Source organism: Phacochoerus africanus, chromosome 5, assembly GCF_016906955.1.
Source record: "Phacochoerus africanus isolate WHEZ1 chromosome 5, ROS_Pafr_v1, whole genome shotgun sequence".
Taxonomy (NCBI): domain Eukaryota; kingdom Metazoa; phylum Chordata; class Mammalia; order Artiodactyla; family Suidae; genus Phacochoerus; species Phacochoerus africanus.
In genome coordinates, this window is record NC_062548.1 from 2,172,354 (window position 1) to 2,193,627 (window position 21,274).

Genomic DNA, 21,274 nt, shown 5'->3' on the forward strand with positions numbered 1-21,274 from the left:
GTGCCGTGAAGAGTGGCATTTAAAGGCTAACGCGCCCGTCACCACCCACGGCCTCGCTGAGCACTCAGGCGAGCGGCTCTGGCCTGCTGGCAACGTGCCTCCCCCTGGGCAGCCCCCTTGCTCAGCTGCCAAGGATGCCCTCAGACGGACGTGTGCGGCTTCCAGCCGGGGGTGGGGGCGCGCTTTCCCTGGGTGGGTCCGGAGGGGCGCGTGCGCACGTGCCTGGGAGAGGCTGGCGTGGGCCCGGTTCTGGCGGGTGGGAGCCGCGGCGGGGCGCGGCCACAGCCTCCCCGGTCCCACAGTGCATCAGCTGCGCAGAGCTCATCGGGGCCTTCGTCAGCCCGGAGGTGTTTCTCAAGCTGATCCTGATGACGCTGAGGAAGTCGCCCTCTGCCCCTGGCCTCCTGGTCCTCGCCTCAGTTGTTCGCGGCTGCCCGAGGGAAGCCCTTCGGCCGCACGTCAAGGTCATCGCCACGGAGCTGGCCCAGGCCCACATCTGCCAAGGCTCTGAAAACGTAAGCGTGTGCGGGAAGGGGGTCCAAGCGTGAACCCGGCCTTGGTCTGCAGGGGACCGTTGACGGTGACCAGTAAGGCCCGCAGGCCCCGCGGGGACACCCGACCGTAGCCAGGGCGGAGCCACTGCTGCTCTCCCGTCTGGGGCCCCTTCTGCTCCGTCCACTGTGGTGGCCGTTTAAATTAAAATCAAGCAGGGGTAGAGCCGGTGCTCGGTCACCCGGCCGGGCCTCCGCTGCCCAGGATGCACGTGTGGCCAGTGGCTGGTGTGGGGGGTGTTGCGGCCCGGAGGGTGGGTGCTCTTGGCTGTCCCCCCGCCCGTGAAGCCGCAGGTCTGCCCACCCGGCCTGCTGGCCCACATCTCCCGCTGTGCCCGCGGCGCTCCTGCCTGTCTGCGTCACGGCTTCTGCCAATGGGCTTCGACGGGCAACCCCGCTGGTTGGCAGAGTGTTCTTGGGAGCTGTGCTCAGCAGTTACAAACTTGTTTCATCTTAAATCGAGCAGTAAATCCCTTCCATCTGAAGCCGAGACGGTCCAGGTAGTTAGGCTCAGTCATTTGGAATCACGGATAATGGCCTTTTTCTCGGGCTGGGATGGGCCTGGACCCTGGCGTCCTGGGCTGGCCGGGGGCCTCCACATCTCTCGGGAGAAACCAGGTGTGCCTCCTCGGGCGTCTGGCCCGGGTGGCGCAGCCCCGTGGGCCGTGGGAAGCTGGCGCTGTGCCGCAGTGGCTGCTGTGGCCACAGAGCTGGACCCGAGAGGGCCCCAGCTGCTGACGGGGCGCCGGGGGCCGTGCTTCCAGTTCACATCTGGCCCTTCCAGCACGTTCCGGTCGTGTGAGCCCTCTTAACAGGCCTTAAGGCGGCTCCCAAGCTCGGGGCGGGGGTGGAGCTGAGGTCTCGGGGCGGGAACCTTCGCGGCTGTCTCACCTGCTCCTGGTGGTTCCAGCCGCGGTTCCAGCCCGTTGTCAAGACAGTGGAACGGAGGTCTCCGTTCTGACGAGTGGTTCAGTTGAGGGTTTTCCCTCCAGTCGCGTTTCTGTTCCAGAAGGTAAAGCTCGAAAACTTGTGTAGGTGTTTAAACACGCACCTTGCGAGCCTCACAGCAGAGGGAAGGGCTTCCGGTGTTAGTGTCACGGGAACGTCTGGCCCCTGGTCTGTCCAGCTCAGAGCGCGCCTGGTTCAGCCTCAGGTCCTTCGGAGGAAGGAGCTTCTCCGTCATTCAGACAAGCAGGCCCCCTCCGGACACGGTTCCATGCACACTCTCGTCTCTGGACGTGTTCTCGCCTCTGGCCAGGGAGCCCGGCCAGGGCGCAGCCCAAGCCCGCGTCTGCCCTCCTCACCAGGCCTGTGGCCGGGAGACAGGCCTGGCTTCGCCCTGAGCACTTCCTGCGGTGACTCTCCAGGGCCGGTGAGCACAGGCCCGAGTGTCTTTGAGGAACAAACTACGGGACCAAGCCTGGGTGGGGCAGACAGCCCCTAGACGGTCTGGGCGCCGCTGCGGGTCGGGCGAGGAGCCCTGCCCCGGGCACCTCGGGCCTGGCCTGACCCCGGGCCCAGCAGACGGGGCCCGAGCCCCTGCTCCAAAGGGCGCTTGCTCAGCGACAGGTGCTGGGGCGAGGAGATGGTTGCTGGGAGAGGCAGCCAGCAGCACCTCCGGGGACCTTGTGGCATCTCCGGTGACCCAAGAGTCATTCCCTGTGCTTCTCCTTTTCCCTGTGCACCGTGTGTGTAGGGAGAGGCCGAAAACCCTCTGGTCAAACACGGGGAGACCAGTGACGGCCGAGCCCGTTTCCCCCGAGATGCAGGCCTGTGCGTGGCGGGTGCCATGCTGTTGAGGACACGGCCTCGGTTATTCCAGCGCTTGGAGGGGTCTCGAGACGGCCGGGCCAAAGCCAAGAGCAGGTCCCTCTTGTTTCAACTGAAAGAAGCTTGGCTCCTCAGTTGTGTATAGTGGGTCACTTAGAAAGTAGCCAAAGTCGCATCCTCGGAAAATGAGTCCATCTCGGCCTGAAGGGAACGGGGCTGTGGGAACAGTAAGGATTTGAAGAAAACAGGACTTGTGGCTTCTCAGAGGCTTTAGGACCCCCGAGGGGCTGGGGTGCGCCCAGTTCCGTGACCCACGGTGGATTTTGTGTTTCAGCTTTATGATTTAGGTCGCTTGTGAGTGAGTCATGGACTCAGAGCCTAGCACCTGTCCCTCTTGCCAGCCACCAGCCTTCCGAGCTCAGCCCCGTTAGTAACTTGGAGGTGTCCCTGCTTACCCGGGAGTCGCGTCCACGAGCTGCATGCAACGGCCTGGCCCATCCCTTCCGTTCTTTACGAAAGAGGACAGAGCAGGCGACCGAGAGGGACGTTGCAGGGAGCAGGCGTCCGCAGGAGCTAACACTTGCCGAGGCTGGAGCCCAGCCAAGGTGTCCCCTTGTCCCCGTCAGTATGGAGGCTGCCTCTGAATCGCTGCATCTCCTTGTCTCTGCTCTTGGGCGTTGCAGACGTGCCCTGAGGCCCCTCGCGCCTCGGGGTTCTGGCTGCTGCCCTTCCCCCAGCCTTCCTCTCCCTGGGGGAGGGCGTGTCCTTCTGCGCGTCCATCCGTCCATCCTGCAGCGAGCGGCACCGACCCACGAGACCTTGTCACACATGACGGAAACGCCATTAAACAGGGACAAAAGGAACGTGAGCTCCTCGCGTCTCAGGCCTGTTGTGGGAAAGGACCCCCTTCCCGGCCGACGCGCCTGAGCCCTGGCCCAGCTCCGCGGCCCTGGCGGTGTGGGTCTCGACCAGGCCCTCGGGTGGACCCTGACTGTGCCCCCGTCTCCACAGCCCGTCTACGGGGAGCGCCTGCTGCTGTGCGTGCAGGCCGTGGTGGCCAGGAGCCGGGAGGACTGCCGAGGCGCCGCCCTGCCGCTGCTGGAGGTGCTGGTGACCGTGCTGGCTCTGTGGGGGGCCACGGGCCTCGGCGACAAGGTGAGGGGGTCGGGGGGTCCTCTCCACCTTGGCTGCGGCCCCAGATGGGGCCGCTGTTCCTCGGTCTCTGCCCTTGGACGCCAAGCCTTGGGCAGCCCGCCGAGCCAGCCGCCCAAGGTGAGCGCTTAGAACGTCCCGGGCGAGTCACCCATGAGGCGGCCCTCGGGGCGCGAGGGAGCTGGGAGCAGGCACGCGCCCCTGAGGGCAGGAGAGCAAGTGGAATCCCGGCTCCCATTTAGCTGCAGCCCAGCTTTACCAGATGACCCCGCTCTGCTGGCCGTTCAGGCGTAAAACCTCCTGGTGTCCACGTCCCTGCGGCCGCCAGTCTGGCTGCCTCTCCCTCTGTGTGAGCAGCGGGCCGCCCCGTCCAGGAGGCTGCCCCGCCCCCGCCTTTCTGGGGCCACTCGACACTCTTAGTTCTCTTTTAAAAAGCCCCCTGCACAGAGGGCGCAGTCTCTGAGCAGCCTGTCACTGTAGGGCTGTGAATACCAGAAAGACTGACTTGTTGTGACAGGCGAGACCCATCGGGCCCCAGGCAGCCGCACAGTCAGGAGCCCCGAGGAGGAAGGCCGGAGGGGGTGCCGACTCTGATGTCCTGCTCCGCCTCCGCCCCCTCTGTTCCCCCAGAGCAGTGGATGTGCCGCCGGCGGGGGGCGGCGGGGTCTGGTCACACGAAGGGCTCGGGGTGGGGGGGGGGGCGTCTGTGGCTTCCGTAGTTGAAGTCCGTTCAGTTCGGTTCCCAAACCCACCCGGTCCCCCATATCACGGAAGGCGCCCAGCCGGCCGGCCCCACAGCTCTGCCCGCTCCTGCTGGGCGGCCCTGGATTTCTTCTCTGGGCACTTGGTCTGGCTGACGGTCGAGCAGACAGCGTGGAAGGGCACGTGTGAGCCCTGGGCCGTGATTCTCGCTCAGCTCGTACCCCAGGCGTGTGTAGACGGGCCTCCAGGAGGCTTTCGGCGTCCTAAGCCTGCGACTCGCCTCTCCCAGGTTCAGGAGACACTGGCCGCGCTGGCTGCGGCAGAGGGCGTGGACGGCAGCCAGGACCTGTTCCGAGAGCACCTGGGCCCCCTCCTGGAGTGGGTGGCCGCCTCGCACCGCGACTGGACCGTCCACTCCGCAGAAGTCCTGCTGTTGGACGTGGTGGTCACACACTCAGGTGAGTCCCCAAACAGGTGCCCCCGGGCTGCCCATGTGGCGGCCCCAGCCCAGAGCGGGAGAGCAAGTTCCCGGACGAGGGGCTGAGGTCAGGCTGCAGCTGCAGCAGCTCTGGACCCTGTAACCCACTGTGCCAGGCGCAGGATCGAACCCACGCCACTGGGGCCGGATTCTTAACTCACTCTGCCGTGGTGGGACCTCCCAGGCCTGCTCTTCCAAAGTAACTCATGGTTTCTCTGGCCTGTGAAGAGCAGGCCTGTTAAGGGACGAAAACGGTGATTTTCAGAGAGCCGGGAGCGCCATGTCGAAGGTGGTTTGTGGGCTGGTCTGTGCGGTCCGCCCAGGGCTGCCTTCTTGGTGTTGGACCTTGAAGGTGAGATTTTTGTGGCTTCCTTGGTAGCCTGAGCTCTTCAGCTCCGTCTCCGCATTGGCACAGAACTGGGCACGTCCGTCTGTCCCCCAGGCCCCGGCCAGTGGGCGCTGTCCTGAGTGCGTGGGGTTACGATGGCCCCTGACGCGTGGCGCGCACCTCGCAGTTTCCACGGGGTTTTCGATGGAAGAACGGCAGCGGCTTGTTAGCGCATCCTGCGCTTTCCCAGGCGGCTGTAAACTTGCGGCTCGCCGGTTCCCGCGTTGAGGTTGAGTCAGTACCCTGGTGCTGCTACGCTGCCGCTTTCCGCCCCTTCTGCCTCCCTGCAGGCTGGGAACGTGCAGCCCCCTGGGCCCGACAGTCTCTGATTGTTCCGCTTGGAGGGCAGCCAGGACCTGACAACGGCTCATCTCAGTGACCCCGGTGCTGTGAGACCTGGGGGAGCCTCAAACTCGTTTTTGGTTAGGGGTACACAAAGCTCCGTTTCCAAATTGGAAAAGAAAAGCACGGGGACCGCTGGCCGTGCTGATCCGTTGTCACTGCCGTGCCAGCGTCAGCTCATCGTCTGTCCTGGCTCTTCTGTGAAGCAGGAACTGTTTTCCCACCTGACAGAGGAGGCGGTGGAGCGGTGGAGGCCTCTGAGCCTTGGTGACTGGTCCAGGGTCCCGCGGCTGCTGGACTGGGACGAGACCCCGCCCGTCCCCCAGCCCACCCGCCTCTTGGCCGGCCGGTGTGTTTAATTTCTCAGTTTTACTAAACGTCACCCAAACAGCCCTCGCCTTGCCTCCCTGAGCAGTAAGGCCAGGGCCTGGGGTTCTTTGGCCAGCGTGGGCTCCCTGCCATCTGCTCAGTTGTGTAGTCTCATGCTGGTGCTGTCACCGATGGAGACTCGGGAGCACGGTGCCGCGTGGGCCTGCAGCCGAGCGGTTCCGGCCGTTCTCCCCGAGCCCCTGCGTGCGTGTGAGGGGTGAGCTCTGCGAGGGAGGGGACACACCGTCTCCAGCAGGTGCCCTGGGAGCGTGCAGGACTTCGGCTTTTCTCTTTACTCTCTATCATTCTGTGTCTTTAAGGATTCTGTAGGAAGCACAGAAAAAGATTTTAAGTCATTTTTAACTGGGTGAAATTTTTTGCTTATTTGGAAAAGCTCTGTAAGAAGATGACTTTTTCAACTTAACTATAAAACATTTAAAACACAAACAACCCAGTCAGAAAACAGGAATAAGGAGTTCCCATTGTGGCTCAGTGGGTTACGAACCCAACTAGCATCCATCCATGAGGATGCAGGTTCGACCCCCGGCCTCGCTCAGTGGGTTAAGGATCTGGCATTGCCGTGTGCCGTGGCGTGGGTCGCAAACGTGGCTCGGATCCTGCATTGCTGTGGCTGTGGTGTAGCTGCAGTTCGACCCCTAGCCTGGAAATTCCATATGCCGCAGGTGTGGCCCTAAAAAGCAAGGGAAAAAAAGCATAAGGTCTAAATGCTCCGAAGACACACAGATGGCTAGAAAACACATGTAAATATGCTCAACATCACTACTTATTAGAAAAATGCAAGTCAGAACTACAACCAGGTAGCGCCTTACCCCAGTCAGAATGGCCGTCATCAAAATGTCTACAAACAGGAGTTCCCGTCGTGGTCAGCAGAAACAAATCTGACCAGCATCCATGAGGACGCAGGGTCAGTCCCTGGCCTCGATTAGTGGGTTGAGAATCCGGCGTTGCCATGAGCTGTGGTGTAGGTTGCAGATGAGGGTCGGATCCCACGTTGCTGTGGCTGTGGTGCAGGCCGGCAGCTATGGCTCTGATTGGACCCCTAGCCTGGGAACCTCCTTATGACAAGGGTGCAACCCTAAAAAGACAAGACAAAAATTAAAAAATAGGAATGTCCATGAACAATACCGGGGAGGTTGTGGAGAAAAGGGAACCCTCCCACACCGTCGGTGCGAATGAAAGCTGCTGCGGCCGCTGCGGAAAACTGTGTGGAAAAAAAAACCAACTAAAAACAGTTACAGTGTGATCCTGCAAGCCCACTCCTGGGCATCCGTCTGAAGAAAAGCATAATTGGAAATGATAAATGATAGAAGCAGCACCAGTTGCAAGAGCCAAGACATGAAAGCCACCTGCACGTCCATCAACACATGAATGGATGAAGAGGGGGTGCAGGAGGTCCCCGCCAGGCGCAGCGGAGACGAATCCCAACTAGGAACCATGAGGTTGCAGGTTCGATTCCTGGCTTTGCTTAGTGGGTTAAGGATCCGGCGTTGCCATGAGCTGTGCTGCAGGTCGAAGACACGGCTCAGATCCGGCGTGGCTATGGCCCTGGTGTCGGCCGGCAGCTGTGGCTCCAATTCCACCCCTAGCCTGGGAACCCCCATGTGCCGTGGGTACAGCCCTAAAAACCAATAAAAACAAAAAAAAGGTGTACGTGTGCACAGTGGAATACTCCTCAGCCGTTAAAAAGAACGCAACGATGCTGTTGGCAGCAACACGGGTGGACCTGGAGACGATCGTGTGAAGTGAATTGAGGAAAAACAAATACTGTGTGACAGCGCTGTTATGTGGAATCCAGTTTTTTTAAATGACACCAACGAATTCGTTTACAAAACAGAAATAGACGTTCACGCTGAGAACAGACGAATAGTCCCAAAGGGGAAATGTGAGGGGGCAACACCAGGAGTTCGGGACTAGCAGGAATACACCATCACGCGTAAAACGGGTAATGGACCTGCTGTGCCGCACAGGGAGCTCTGCTCATTATGCGGAAACAACCTGTGGGAAAAGAAGCTGAAAGAGCGGCCCACGGTGCTGCACGCCCGAAACTTACACACCATTGTAAATCAGCCACACTCCAATCGCATAAAGTAATTAAAAACTTGCAGAAACAGGAGTTCCCGTCGTGGCGCAGTGGTTGACGAGTCCGACTAGGAACCATGAGGTTGCGGGTTCGGTCCCTGGCCTTGCTCAGTGGGTTAACGATCCGGCGTTGCCGTGAGCTGTGGTGTAGGTCGCAGACGCGGCTTGGATCCTGCGTTGCTGTGGCTCTGGCGTAGCTCCGATTGGACCCCTAGCCTGGGAACCTCCATATGCTGCGGGAGCGGCCCAAGAAATAGCAACAACAACAACAACAGACAAAAAGACAAAAAAAAACGCAAAAACTTGCAGAAACAGGTAACGTCCTAACCCTCGAAAAGACAGGGAGGAAGTTCCCGTCGTGGCTCAGCGGTTAACGCACCGAACCAGGACCCATGAGGTTGCGGGTTCGATCCCTGGCCTCGCTCAGTGGGTTAGGGATCCGGCGTTGCCGTGAGCTGTGCTGTAGGCCGGCAGCTGTAGATCCAATTTGACCGCTAGCCTGGGAACTTCCATATGCCACGAGTGTGCCCTAAAGAGCAAAAAAAAAAGAAAGAAAAAAGAAGGGGGACAACAAAAGAAACAAACAGACTGTGTACATTTGAAAGCAAGTCGCAGGAGAGGCTGCAGAAGCGAGTCCGCAGGTCTGACTGAGGAGCTCTGCGACGCGGAGCCCGCGCCACGCTGGGGTTGACGCAGGAGACGAAGCAGGAGAAACAGGGCTCTTCCAGCAACAGGGAAATTGGGAATTAAATCTGCATGGTGGTGTTTCCCCGGCTTTCGAGTTAAGCCAAAAATACAAAATTGTGCCCTTGGTGCCCCTGAGCCGGAGCCGTGGCGTCCCCGCAGGCTCGCCCAGGAGCCCCTAGTCCCGGGAAGCTGGCGGGGGGGCTCCCGCCCTCCTGCCCTGCCCTGGGCTTTATGAGAAGGCGTCCTGAGGATGCATTCTCACCGCGCGGGAAGCCCCGTGCCCCGGCGTCGGCCTCGCTGCCGCAGGGCGCCCAGCACGAGCTGCTCTCAGGGCAGCTCCCAGACGTGCGCGGTCTTGTGTGCCTGGGTGTGGACGCCAACGGGGGGCGCCGGGGCCGGGGCGGCAGACGGGTTTCCGAGGCCCTGCAGGGCCCCTGCATGTCACGTTATCACCTCCACTCGGGCCAGAGCGTGGGTCTTGTGTCCAGGCTGCGCAGATGTCGTGGAGTGAGGGTTGCAGAAATGACCCCCGCGAGAGCCCAGTGGTGCAGCGCCCTCCGGGGCCAAGGGGGTCAGGGGGCCTCTCGCCCCCTGCCCGGCCCCAGGGATCCGCCTGGAGCAGGTGCCGGGGGTGGGTCCGTGGGTGCTCAGTGCCCGGCCGGGCGAGGGCAGGGAGTGGTGGGCTGCGGAGCAAATGCTTGGCCAGCTCAGGTGACAGCCGACCCTCGGCCACCCTTGGGCATCTGGCTTTGGTTTGAGGCAGTGCCTCTGAAAGGGTTGGGGTCTGACCGACTGCAGACCTAACAGGCCGGGCCATAAACCAGGAGGCCTGAGGGTGCCCAGCATCAGGTCAGGACACGCCGTCCCCTGTGGGCACAGGGCCTGGCAGGGAGGGCGTTTCACCACCCACTTCTGCTGTCGCCACTGGCGCGTGGACCGCAGAGGCTGGGTTATTGCAGCCCCGACTAAGCGCCATCACTGTCGGGATCCGTTTCGTGGCTTGGGGACAATGGCGTCACGTGCTCACCTAGGAAAGGCTTGGGAGAGGCCGCTGGCTGCCGGGCGCGTGTAAGCAGCTCGGTATGCCGAGTCCTCCAGTTTGCTTGGTCTTTAGAAGATTGCTTGACTTTATTTGGGGGTTTTGGCTGTGCCTGCAGCTCGCGGAAGTTCCTGAGTCAGAACGATGCCAGATTCTTAACCGGCTGGGCCACCAGAGAGCCCCGCCTTTAATTGTTTAAGAATTTGGGGGAGGTGAGAAAAATAGGAAGTTTCCACACTGAACAGTTAGCGCAGCGTGGGGGTTGGAACCTTCTCGGCGGCTGTGATGGGCCCGGCCCGGCCCTGATGCCGAGGGAGGCGGCCCGCGCGGGGGGCATCCTTCCTGGAGCGGGGGCGCTGGCGGGCAACACGCCTGCGGGCTCCCGTCCTGCCCTCCTCCTGCGGCGGAAACAGGGCTGCCGTCTGTTTTCCAGGCCCTGCCCTCGGAGAGGCCCTGCCCCAGCTGGTCCCCATCCTCAGGAGCTGCCTGCAGCCCGCCAGAGACCCAGCCCTGCGCCTGCAGCTCTTCTCCACCCTGACCAGGGTGCTGCTGAGGGCCCAGGAGGCCGCTGACGCCCGGGGGTAGGTCGGCGCCGCCGCCGCCCGCACACGGGCCCCGCCCCGTGTCCCCGGCCCGTCCTGCCTCTGCCCTCACTGTCCCCCTCACACTTACTGTCCACACCCCACACTGTCCCCCACCCCTCACTGTCCACACCCCACACTGTCCCCCACCCCTCACTGTCCTCCCACAGCCCACACTGTCCCCTCCGCACACTGTGTGAGGGTGGTCGTGCCCCCCGCCCCCACACTAGGGTCCCGGGTGGGCCGGGAGTGACCCCTGCTCTGTGCGCCCCCTGTCCCGCAGTCCCGGCACCGACCTCAGGTCAAAGCCGTCTGGGGGTCGTTCAAGCTCCACTCACTGAAAGCAGAGGTTTCAGCGCGTTGACGGCTGATGGCTTACGCGTCAGCTCTTCTCAGTTTGGAGAGGCCTCTGGTGCCTTCAGGCCTGTCAGAGGTGCCTGAGTGACCCCTGAGGACACTGCTCATCCCCAGAGGCACCTGCCACTCGGGGCTTTGCGGGGAGGGCACCCCTTTCCGGGCCTGTGCCCGCCGCCCCCCATCCCGAGCGAGACGCTCTGGGCTGTCGGGACCGTCCCCTCGAGGGAGCACGTCGGCCGCGCCTCCCGCCCTGTCGTCGGCACTTCCCAGGGGAACAGGGTCGGTGTGTGGACTTGGCTTCTCGGCCATTGCTCTGATCTCTGCCAGCCCACCGTTTTCTGCTTGTCTGCCAAGGCTTCCAGCGCTGGGGGGACGGCGGAGGGTCCTGAGGGGCCCCGCCGACATCCCGTGCAGAGAGGGCCTGCGGGGCGGCCACGCCTCGGGGCCGCTTCTCCCAGAGGACGGCGCCCCCAGCACAGAGATGTCCTCGCTCGAGACGCAGCCCCTGAGGGGGGGTCCCTGGGGCCCAAGGGCAGGGACGTGTCTTTGGAGTGCCAGGCTGCAGGTTCGATCCCTGGCCCGGCGCAGGGGGCTAAAGGGGCCGTGGTGTAGGTCGCACCTGAGGCTCTGCTCCGATCCCGCCCGGGGAGTCCGCGTGCCACGGGGCAGCCAGGAGTTAAAGACTAAGTTCCCGAGAGAGAGCCGGTGCTCCTGGCAGCTGCCCGTGTGGAAGGCAGCGTCGGAAGAAAGGTGCGCCACTTGCAGGCAGTTACCTCAGGGAACTGACGGCGCAGCCCTACGGAGGAGAGAGGCTGAGACCCACCTACCTGGTCTTGGCCTTGAGTGTCACGAACGGTCCAGTCGTGAGATACCAGGGCCCTGACGGGGACGCGGCGCTGCCACCCTCCCCAGACCGAGCGCCCCTCCAGCAGCCCCGGCCCAGGAGCCCCCTCCCCAGACTCAGGGTCATGCGAGGCCCCCAGGGCCAGAGAACGGCGGGGTGAGGGCGCCCCACTTGGAGGACGTGCTGGCTCTCGGGGGCTCCTGCCCTGGTTGGAACATGAGCCCCTCAATGAACAGGGGCCTGGAGCTCAGGTGACACCCGATGCCATCCCCTCTCGGCACCTTGTGTTCCGGCCTCAGGCCCTCACCCCGGGCATGCCGTTCCCATCTGTTCCCGTGGCTGACTGCGAACCGGGAGTGGCATTCCCTCCAAGCAGGGTCCTGCCTAAAATCCACGAGGGATTTGAAGGCGCTGCTCTCGCGCCAGGCGGCCCGGATGCTCGCCTTCTCCAGGAGCCTGTGGGTCGCCTCTGCCGGGTTCCCAGTCACAGGCCCGGCTGCAGGCAGACGTGCGTCTTCTGTAGGAAGCCTGGTGCCCTTTCTGCTCCCAGCACCTCCGTGCTTGGGGGCAGATTCTCTGGAGTTGGAAGCAGCACGCGTGGCCCCCGCCTGTCCCCCCTCACCTCCAGCTCTCAGCCCTCAGGCTCTTGTGGCCACATTGCGTGGACGCCTCCTCCTGACAAGGGCTGAGCTCTCCAGAGACCCCTGTGAGTCACGCTGCAGGAGAAGCAGTCCTTGGCATGGAAACTGAAGCCTGGGGCAAAGCTAATTGAACGAGCTAAGGGCCCCCCGAGCCAGGCAGCAGCAGGTGCGCCGGTGGCTCTGGCACGCCCCCTGCTGGAGGCAGGCCGGTGGTGCCTTTGGAGGCCAAGGCCGCAGACAGAACGCAGCCCCGGGCTCGGGGGGGTCTTCACCCTGGGTGGGACCCTGAAGCATCTGGCGTTTGAGGCGAGACCAGCTGTGAAGTGTGCTCAGGGAGCACGTTGGGAAATAATTCAACTTACTTGTTGAACAGAATGTGTTTCGCTCCGTTCGCAGAGGCCTGTAGAGGCCGAGGATTCACAGGAAAGGCCGAGGCTTTTCCCTGGGAGCTTTGAATGGGCCGCAGTCTGGCTCAGCTGCGCTGGGCGGCCAGGCCCGCTGGCTGGGGGCCGGGGTCCCAGCACCACTGGCTTTGTGTTCGTCCTGATGGCTGTGTTGGTGGAAGGCCCGCGTCCCCCGTGTCCATGCATGTGGCACCGTGGGTGCAGCCCTGCCGTGTCCTCCCGCTGAGGTGGAGGGTGCGGTCGGGGGGCCCCGTGCCTGTGTCTCCCGGCACATTGAAGCTCTGGCAGCTTGGCCTCCTTGGAGATCCGGCAGGGGTGACGGGGATGCCCCCGGCCGGGGCAGGGGGTGGGGGGGGGCTGGCACACACGACCCCCGCCCCGGGCGGCGGAGACCCGCACAGCTCTCCAGTGCCGCTTCTGCGTGTTCTCGCTGGCCTCTCCCTCAGCCCGTCTCCCAAACAGAAGGGCTTCCTTTGGGAGTCTGGGGGCCCCTCACCGCCCTCTCCTGCTTTCGCTGCAGACAGCTCCGTGGCTGCCTGGACACCGTGCTCAAGGACATCCTTGTCCCCAATCTGCAGTGGCACGCTGGCAGGACGGCCGCGGCCATTCGCACAGCGGCCGTGTCCTGCCTCTGGGCCCTCGTCAGCAGCGGGGTCCTGTCGGACAAGCAGGTAGGGCTCCCCTGCCTCTCCGGTCGGGGGCGGGCCGTGGGCACGAGGGTTAGCAGGGGTCTGGGGGGGGGCCTTTTGTTGACGAGAAGAGTTTGGTCCCGGGATCTAACTGGGGAGCACGTCTGTGTCCAGGTCTGCAGGCAGACCAGGAACGGAGCACACGGGGGGCGCGGTTAAAACGCGCTGGCGCCTGAGCAGCCGTCACTTAGTCACTTAGGCTGAGGTGTTGCCCAACCTCGGCGCACCTGACCCAGTCCCGCAGCTCGTAGTGGGCCGTGTGGGGTTGGTCCCTCTCCCAGCCTTGCGGAAGTGGCGTTTCTGTAAACTCAGCGGACCCGTGTTCACGTCATCTGGATTCTTAAGATCAAGGTTCAGGTCTGCTCTGTGTGTGGAAACTTAAAGGTAGCGTTTCCGCCTCCGTTATGTTTGCATCCAAACCACGTCTCTTCCGTTGCAGGCAAAGCACACAGGGCAAGAGCAGCTGCTCTCCTCTCCTCCAGGACGGTGCCGCCGGCGTCACAGCCATGTGTGCTCTTTACTTGCAGGTGCAGGAGGTGCAGGAAACGCTGATGCCTCAGATTCTCACCACCCTGGAGGAGGATTCTCAGACGGCTCGATTACTCTCATGCCGGATCGTTGGCGTGTTTCTGAAAGCCTCGGATGGTGCGACTGAGCCTGACAAATTCATCAAGATTTATCCCGGTAGCACCTTATTCTCTTCCAGTTCACATGCGTCTGTCTGACAGTCTTCTGTTCTTTTTAACTTGTTCTTATTTCTTTCTTTTACAGCCGCACCCATGGCATATGGAAGTTCCGGCCTACACCACAGCCACAGCAGCTCGGGATCCGAGCCGCACCTAACCTGCACGGCACCTTGCAGCAACGCCAAATCCATGACCCACTGAGCAAGGCCAGAGATTGAACCTGCGTCCTCACGGACATTGTGGTGTTCGTAACCCACTGAGCCACAGTGAGAACTCCAACAGTTGTTGCTTTATAGAAAAACATAAAATCCTGCTTTGACTCCGGGCAGCTTGGTACTGTGAGTCCTCAGACCTGGCGATGACAGCTGTGACGTCACTAAGTAACGTGACACGAGGAACAGGGCACGGCGTGGTGGGGGAGGGCAGCGTGAGCGGGTCGGCCCTCAGACACCCCCCCGGCAGCGGGGGTACAGCCCTGGAGCTGAGGCCGGGCCCCGGGTGTGGGAATGGGCAAGGGGCCAGCCTTGTGTGCCAGCCATGCCTCAGGTCCCCCGTGTCACTGCCCTGGAGCCCAAGCACCGACAAGCCCCAGAGACGCAGAACCTAACCCTAAGCAGCCAGCAGGTGCAGGGGTCCCAACGCGGAGTCGGGCCTGTGACACGTACTCCGCGGGAACTTGAGGAAGCTGGCAGATGTGCCTACACGGAGCCAAGTGCGATTACAGGCCCCACAGAGCTGTCCTCTGCAAGCGCGTGGAAGGTTCCCCCCAAAGCTGAAAGAATAACAGCGAGTTCCCACCATGGCTCTGTGGATTAAGGACCTGGAGAGGCACAGGTTCGATCCCAGCCCAGCACAGGGGGTTAAAGGATCTAGCGGTGCCGTATCTGCAGCTTGGATTCAGTCCCTGGCGCAGCAACCAGGACATGCCAGAGGTGTGGCCCACACCAAAAAACACGAGCTTCCGGGGGCGGGTCTGGAGAAGGGGCAGCGGGCCCCGTGTCCAGCCTCTAAGGGAGCAGGAATCAAGCCAGGGAGATGGACGCAAAGGGGAGGCATTGGGGCAGCGAAAGGAGGGTGAGGGGAATGGCCTGGGAGCTGCACAGAGGCAGGACTGAGGAGCGGGCTGCAGGTGAAGGAGGGCCGGCAACGGCCACTGCTCCTCGTGCTGGGCGCTGGTGTCCTTCACTCCCTCCTCTGGGCATCTGGGTTCCTGGCCTTGGCCTCTGTTGCCACCTGCAGCGGAGTGAAGCCTTTCCTGGAGCCTGTGGAACACCGACAAAGATGCTTGTTTAAAAAAAAAAAAAGTCGAGAATCGGAGATGCTGACGGGGAACACAGAGCAGATTGATGAACCCCTGGGGTGGGGGGCGGGGGGCACGGGGCCCCGCGGGTGGGTCCCTGGCGGTTTTCTTCTTTTTGTCTTTTTGCCATTTCTTGGGCCACTCCCGTGGCATATGGAGGTTCCCCGGCTAGAGGTCTAATCGGAGCTGTAGCTGCCAGCCTCCGCCAGAGCCACAGCAATGCGGGATCTGAGCCAAGTCTGCGACCTACACCACAGCTCACGGCAACGCCGGGTCCTTAACCCACGGAACGAGGCCAGGGATCAACCCCGCAGCCTCACGGTTCCTCGTCGGATTCGTTAACCGCTGCGCCACGACGGGAACTCCCAGTTTTCTTCTTAAACCTGGTGGCAGCTGCTCAGGTTTTCATCATTATCTGCCTATTTCTTGCCACAAATACTCATTTTTGGAAGCAGTTTTCAGGATTCCTAGAAATGAGAATAGTCACTGAAGTTTAAAACTCTGGTACGGGGCATAAACTCGACTGACCAAGGCTGCTGACAGTCCCCTCGGGGCAGGACCGTGGGGGTGGGGGGCGCCGAGCTTTCTGGGTGCAGGCGAGTGTCACCGTGCGCATAACGGCTCGAGTGTCCGGAGCTGCAGCGGCCGAGTTCTCGAGGTGTGGCACCTGAGTGCAAAGCACCTGCCCGCAGGACCCAGAGCTGAGGCCGCCCCTCCCGCATCCCCTCAAGTGTGCCCTTTTCTGTGTTTGTAGCACGTGGTTTTCGCGTCGGCCTTGTGGTCCTGCCTCTAGGTGCGCCCGGCCATGTGCTGTGCTGGCTGCCGGCTGGGATGGGCTCTGCTCGCTGTTCCACACGCAGGCGGGAAAGGGATGGCGCCTGTTTGGGCACTTGTGCCCGTTGGAGGCAGGCGCGTGCGGGTGGTTTTGGGACAGGGAGTCCTTTTGTGGTCCCAGCCCTGACCTCTCGCAGGGATGGGTCTGGAGGGTCCTTGCCGGCTTGGCTGGCGAGGGGAGGACACCGAGCCGCCCGGGACAAACCCAGAGATGCCAACACAGGGCAGAGCCGTGCAGCAGCATCTGTTCTGCCGAGGCCGTGGTGGCTCGTGAAGGGAAGCCTTCGGTGACTACAGTGATAGCTTCTGGCTAAAGCTAGAGAGTGAGGGTCACCGCACAGGAACAGGCGTTGTCACCTGCAGACGCCCCTCAGCGGTACCGCGGGTTCCCTTCCAGACGCCGCGGGGAAGCCAGGCCGAGGACCCTGTGGGTTTCCCGGTGCAGAGAGAACCGTGTGAACACGGAACTGTAGTCTGTTAAGTGTGCAGTGGCGTTATGTCTAAAGAAACAACATGTTTGCCTTAATCAGAAGGCACTTTATTGCTAAAAATGGCCACCGTTGTCTCAGCCTTCAGTGAGTCGTCATCTTTGTGCTGGAGGAAGGTCTGCCCGGTGGCGGTGGCCGTGGCCATGGCCGCGGCAGTCTCTTCTGATGCGAGGGTGACAGTGACGTGTGCCGCGTGGCCGGACCCTCCCTTTCCTGGACGCTTTCTCTGTTGCGCGCCGTGCTGTGCCGAGTCGGTCCTCGCAGGGCCCGCCGCTGCTTTCTCCCCGAATCGATGGAATCTCCTCCGTCCTTTGCTCCACCGGACCTCACACCGTCTTCCCCAGGAGTGGATTCCAACTCAGGAAGCCGCTCTGCCGCCTCTTGCCTGCGAAGCCGCGCCGCGTCCGTTCCCGTTTCTCCCCAAGATGTGGCGGCTCAGGCCATCTCCAGGCGCCTCTTCTAATTCCGGTTCTCTTGCTGCTCCCACCGCATCGGCAGCCACTTCCCGGCGAGGTCTTGACCCCTCAGAGTCGTCACGAGGGCGGGGGTCCCCGCTTCCAAACTCCTGTCGGTGCGGCCATGCTGAGTCGTGCCATGCACCAGGGGTGTTTGCAGGGGCATCTGGAGTAGTGAGTGCTTTCCAGAAGGTTTTCAATTGACTAGATTCAATCTCCCAAATCCATCAGAGGAGTCACCCTCTACGGCAGCTCTAGCCTGACGAAATGTATTTTTTCAACAATTAGACTTGAAACTTGAAGTGACCCCGCGGGCTGCAGCATGGACGTTGGGTCGGCGGGGCGCAGGCGCGGCGGCTCGTGCACCTCCAGCAGGGCCCTTGCGTTGTCCGTGAGCAGTGATCTTTGGAAAGGAATCTTTTTTTCTGAGCAGCGGACTAACAATACTGAGTTAACCGTCCTGCAAGCAGACGTGCTGCCGTCCCGGCTTCGCTGGGGCCCCCGGTCGCGCACAGACAGAGGAGATTCAGCGTCATCCTCGGGGCCCCAGGGGTTCGGGAAGTGCGCCCTGGCCTCCACTTGAGTCAGCAGCTGCTTTAGCCCCAGCCAGACGGCTGCCCGTCCTGAGGCCTGGTGTCGGCTCCTCCTCCTCCTCCTCCTCGCTGTCAAAGCCCCGGACGGCGTCTTCTAGTGAGAGGCCGCCCTCGGCTGCAGCTCGTGGAGCAGGGGCTGCGGCTTCGGCATTGGCACCTGCTGCTTCACCTGCGCTTTTACGCTGAGGACGCGGCTCTCTCCCACCCTCCTGAACAACCTCGGCCCGCTTCAGCCTTTGCGGCCTTTGCTTCGGCGGCTCCTGGTCTCCGCCTTCCGAGCAGGAGTCAGTGCCTCGCTCGGGGTGAGGCTTTGGCTGAGACGCATGTTGGGCTGCGCTGAGCCTCCGTCCAGACCTTTCACGCTTTGTCCACGTCAGCAGTGGGGCTGCTTTGCTGTTCCAGCCTTTGCGTGCTCTGACTTCCTCCAGTCCCAGCTGGCGTGTCCCCGGCCCGGCAGCCTCGCCTCTGGCGGGTCTGGCCTCCACCGCGCCTTCCCCACAGGGCTCAGTCGTCGCTTCCGTTTGCTGGGAGCGCCACGCGGCTTTCCCTCTCCCTCGAGCCGCTGGAGGCCGGTGCGGGCCTGGTTCGGGCTTCAGAGAAGAGGGGCCCGAGAAGGGCAGGGCTGGGGAGCAGCCCTCGTCCTAGGTGCCAGCCGTTCGTGGCGCCCCAAAACGCTGCCAGCAGTGTCATCAGAGGCCCCCGGTCGCACACAAGTCGCAGTGACAGTGATGCTACTACGAATGAAAGTTTGCCGGGTGCTGAGAGCTGCCAAAAGGCGACACAGACACGAAATGAGCAGACGCTGCTGACACCACGGAGCCGGTGGACGTTTCACCGCACACCTTCCGTTGGCCAGGCTGAGTCGGAGGGACCGGCGCCTGTGTCGTTGCCGCGGTGACCGGCACGGGGGTGGAGCGGCATCCAGCCGCTCTCTGGGCTCGAGGCGCACCTGTCTCCGCGCTCTTTGCCGGCGCGAGGCGCAGCCCCGAGGAAGGTGCGTCTTCTGGGAGCTGAGGCCACGGGCCCCGTGGGGACGGCCTCACCGGCGCGTTTGACTGGACTCTCACCGGGAGCAGAGCTGCCCTCTGAGTGTGACGGGTGGCGCCAGCCCGTAGCCCGGACCGCAGGACACTGGCGCGGGGCCAGGGCTCCCCGAGCGCAGGCAGTGCTGCGTGCCCGCTCGCCCACCTGCCGAGTCGCCAAACGTCCCCCGGCCGCGGCCCAGGCGTTTCTTGCAGCTCCTTTGGGGAGAGCATCCGCTGATAACAGCCTTGCCCCTTCACGGGGACGTGGCTACCCGCCGGGGAAGGTTGTGCCTCTGTTTTCAGCAGCAGAGCATCTCGTCCCAGAGGCTCAGCAGAAACAACTGCCGTGGCTGATGGCTGGTGCCGTGGCTGGTGGCCTCTCCTGTGCTCTCTGCTCCTCAGGGAGGGCAAGGCGGCCTGGGTGTGGTGCCTCCGGGGGACTTGGGGTCCCTGCAGCTGTGGAGATGCTTGGCCGGCCGAGCACGCCCGGCGGCAGCGGGGCCGGTCGCTCCTCCGCCCTGTCCACGGCGTCCCTCCCTTGGCCAGAGCGGCCGAGGGTCCTGTGTGGGTTACACCTCTGCAACCAGGTTCCGGGCTCCGGGACCTCTGCTCACACTCCCGTCCGGCCCTTCCTTCCAGAACTCCTAAAACGCCTGGATGACGTCTCCAACGAGGTGAGGCTGGCGGCCACCTCCACCCTGGTCACCTGGCTGGAGCGCGTCCGGAACGAGGCCGGGCAGTGCTGTTACCGGAGCAGCGTCCAGCACCTGTACAGGGAGCTCCTCGTGTACCTCGACGACCCCGAGCGCGCCGTCCAGGATGCCGTTCTCGGTAAGGCCCCGCGGGGCAGCGCCGGGCGGGCCCCGAGCCCCTGGTGCTGCCTGTGGTGGAGACGCGCCTGAGAGGGTCCCGATGCTCACTTGAGCAAGGCGACGAGAAGCCCATCCCGTGCACTTTAACGTGAGTCACGCGTGTTTTCGAGAGGCGCATTTTCCAAAACACGACAAGGAGCGTGAAATCAGCTCACGTTTCATGCACCTCTCGAGCATCAGGCTGCGAGAAGACACGCGGACCCACATCTGCGTTTAGCCGTCTGTCGTGTGTGTCCTTGTCCTTTGGTTGAAGTACGTGAATTTAGCATAATCAGCCTCGGAGTTCCCGTCGTGGCTCAGTGGTTAGCAAATCTGACCAGGAACCATGAGGTTGCAGGTCTGATCCCTGGCCTTGCTCCGTGGGGTAGGGATCCTGTGCTGCCGTGGCTGTGGTGTAGGTCGCAGGCTCGGCTCGGATCCTGTGCTGCCGTGGCTGTGGTGTAGGTCGCAGGCTCAGCTCGGATCCGGCGTCGCTGTGGCTGTGGTGTAGGTCGCAGGCTCAGCTCGGATCCTGTGCTGCCGTGGCTGTGGTGTAGGCCAGTGGCTACAGCTCTGATTGGACCCCCTAGCCTGGGAACCTCCATATGCTGCAGGTGCAGCCCTAAAAAGAAAAAGAAAAAAAGATTTCTCCGTGTCTCTTCATGGCCTGATAACTCCTTCCTTTTTTCCGCTGACATGCCATCGTCGGAGTGTAGTTTCTGTTACATGCACCTACCCAAGGACGCCTTCGTTGCTTTCAGATTTCAGCAAGCACGAGGAAAGCCGCTCTGAACATCTGTGTGAAGGGTTTTTGCCAACATAAGTTTTCAGCCCCTTTGGGTAAATACCAAGGAATGTGGTTGCTGGATCGCACGGGAAGAGTATATTTATTTTTGTAAGAAGCCGCCAAACTGTCTTCCAGAGGGGCTGCACATGGCATCCCCAGCAGCGAGGGGGCTCCTGGTTTCCACATTCTGCCAGCATGAGGCCTGCTGGTCTTGGCCACTGTGGTGGGTTTTAGTGATGTCTTGTTGGTTTTGGGGGTTTTCTTTTTTTTTTGCTTTTTAAGGCTGCATCTGCACCATATGGAGGTTTCCAGGCAAGGGATCGAATCAGAGCCACAGCCACAGCAACGCGGGATTGGGGCTGCATCTGTGACCGACACCACAGCTCACAGCAGCACCAGGTTTTTTACCCACTGGGTAAGGCCAGGGTTCGTAACCTGCTGAGCCACAGCGGGCATTCCTCATACTGTTTTAATTTACCTTTCCCTGGTGATGGGTCTTGTGAAGCGTGTTTTCCTATGCATGTATTCATCTGTGTATCTGCTTTGGTGAGTTATCTATTGAGGTCCTTGGCCCGTGTTTTAATTGTGTTGTTTGTTTTCATATCGTTGAGTTTTAAGAATACTTTGTGTATTTTGGGTAATAGTCCTTTATCAGATGTATCTTTTGCAAATATTTTCTGTGTGAAATGTTTTTAATTTTAATGAAATCCATCTTTTTGGTTATTTTTTTTCACAGATTATACTTTTGGTATTGTATCTAAAAAGTAATTGGCATACCCAAGGGGCACCTCGGTTTTATCTTATTTTTGGTTTTTGTTTGTTTGTTTGTTTGTTGTCTTTCCAGGGCTGCGCCTGCGGCATATGGAGGTTCCCAGGCGAGGGGTTGAATCGGAGCTGCAGCTGCCGGCCTGCACCCCAGCCACAGCCATGCGGGATCGGAGCCGCGTCTGCAACCCACAGCACAGCTCACGGCAACGCCGGATCCTTAACCCGCTAGCGAGGCCAGGGATGGAACCCTGTCCTCATGGATGCTGGTCAGGTTCGTTACCACTGAGCCACGACAGGAACGCCCGTCTCATGTCACATTCCAGGAGTTTTACGTGTGGGTCCGTGATCAGTTTGAACTAATTTTGTGAAGCACGTAAGGTCTGCGTCTAGATT

General features: G+C 61.7%; 1 protein-coding gene across 1 annotated transcript in view; it reads left to right on the forward strand.

Moving 5' to 3' along the window:
* DNAAF5 (dynein axonemal assembly factor 5) overlaps positions 1–21,274 on the forward strand; it is a 36,142-nt gene that overhangs the window by 9,178 nt on the left and 5,690 nt on the right. Inside the window, exons 6-12 of the mRNA XM_047779356.1 lie at positions 303–515; positions 3,333–3,476; positions 4,465–4,633; positions 10,012–10,159; positions 12,926–13,076; positions 13,622–13,778; positions 19,115–19,306. Of these exons, the coding sequence (XP_047635312.1) occupies positions 303–515; positions 3,333–3,476; positions 4,465–4,633; positions 10,012–10,159; positions 12,926–13,076; positions 13,622–13,778; positions 19,115–19,306 (1,174 nt within the window). The remainder of the gene's footprint in view (positions 1–302; positions 516–3,332; positions 3,477–4,464; positions 4,634–10,011; positions 10,160–12,925; positions 13,077–13,621; positions 13,779–19,114; positions 19,307–21,274) is intronic.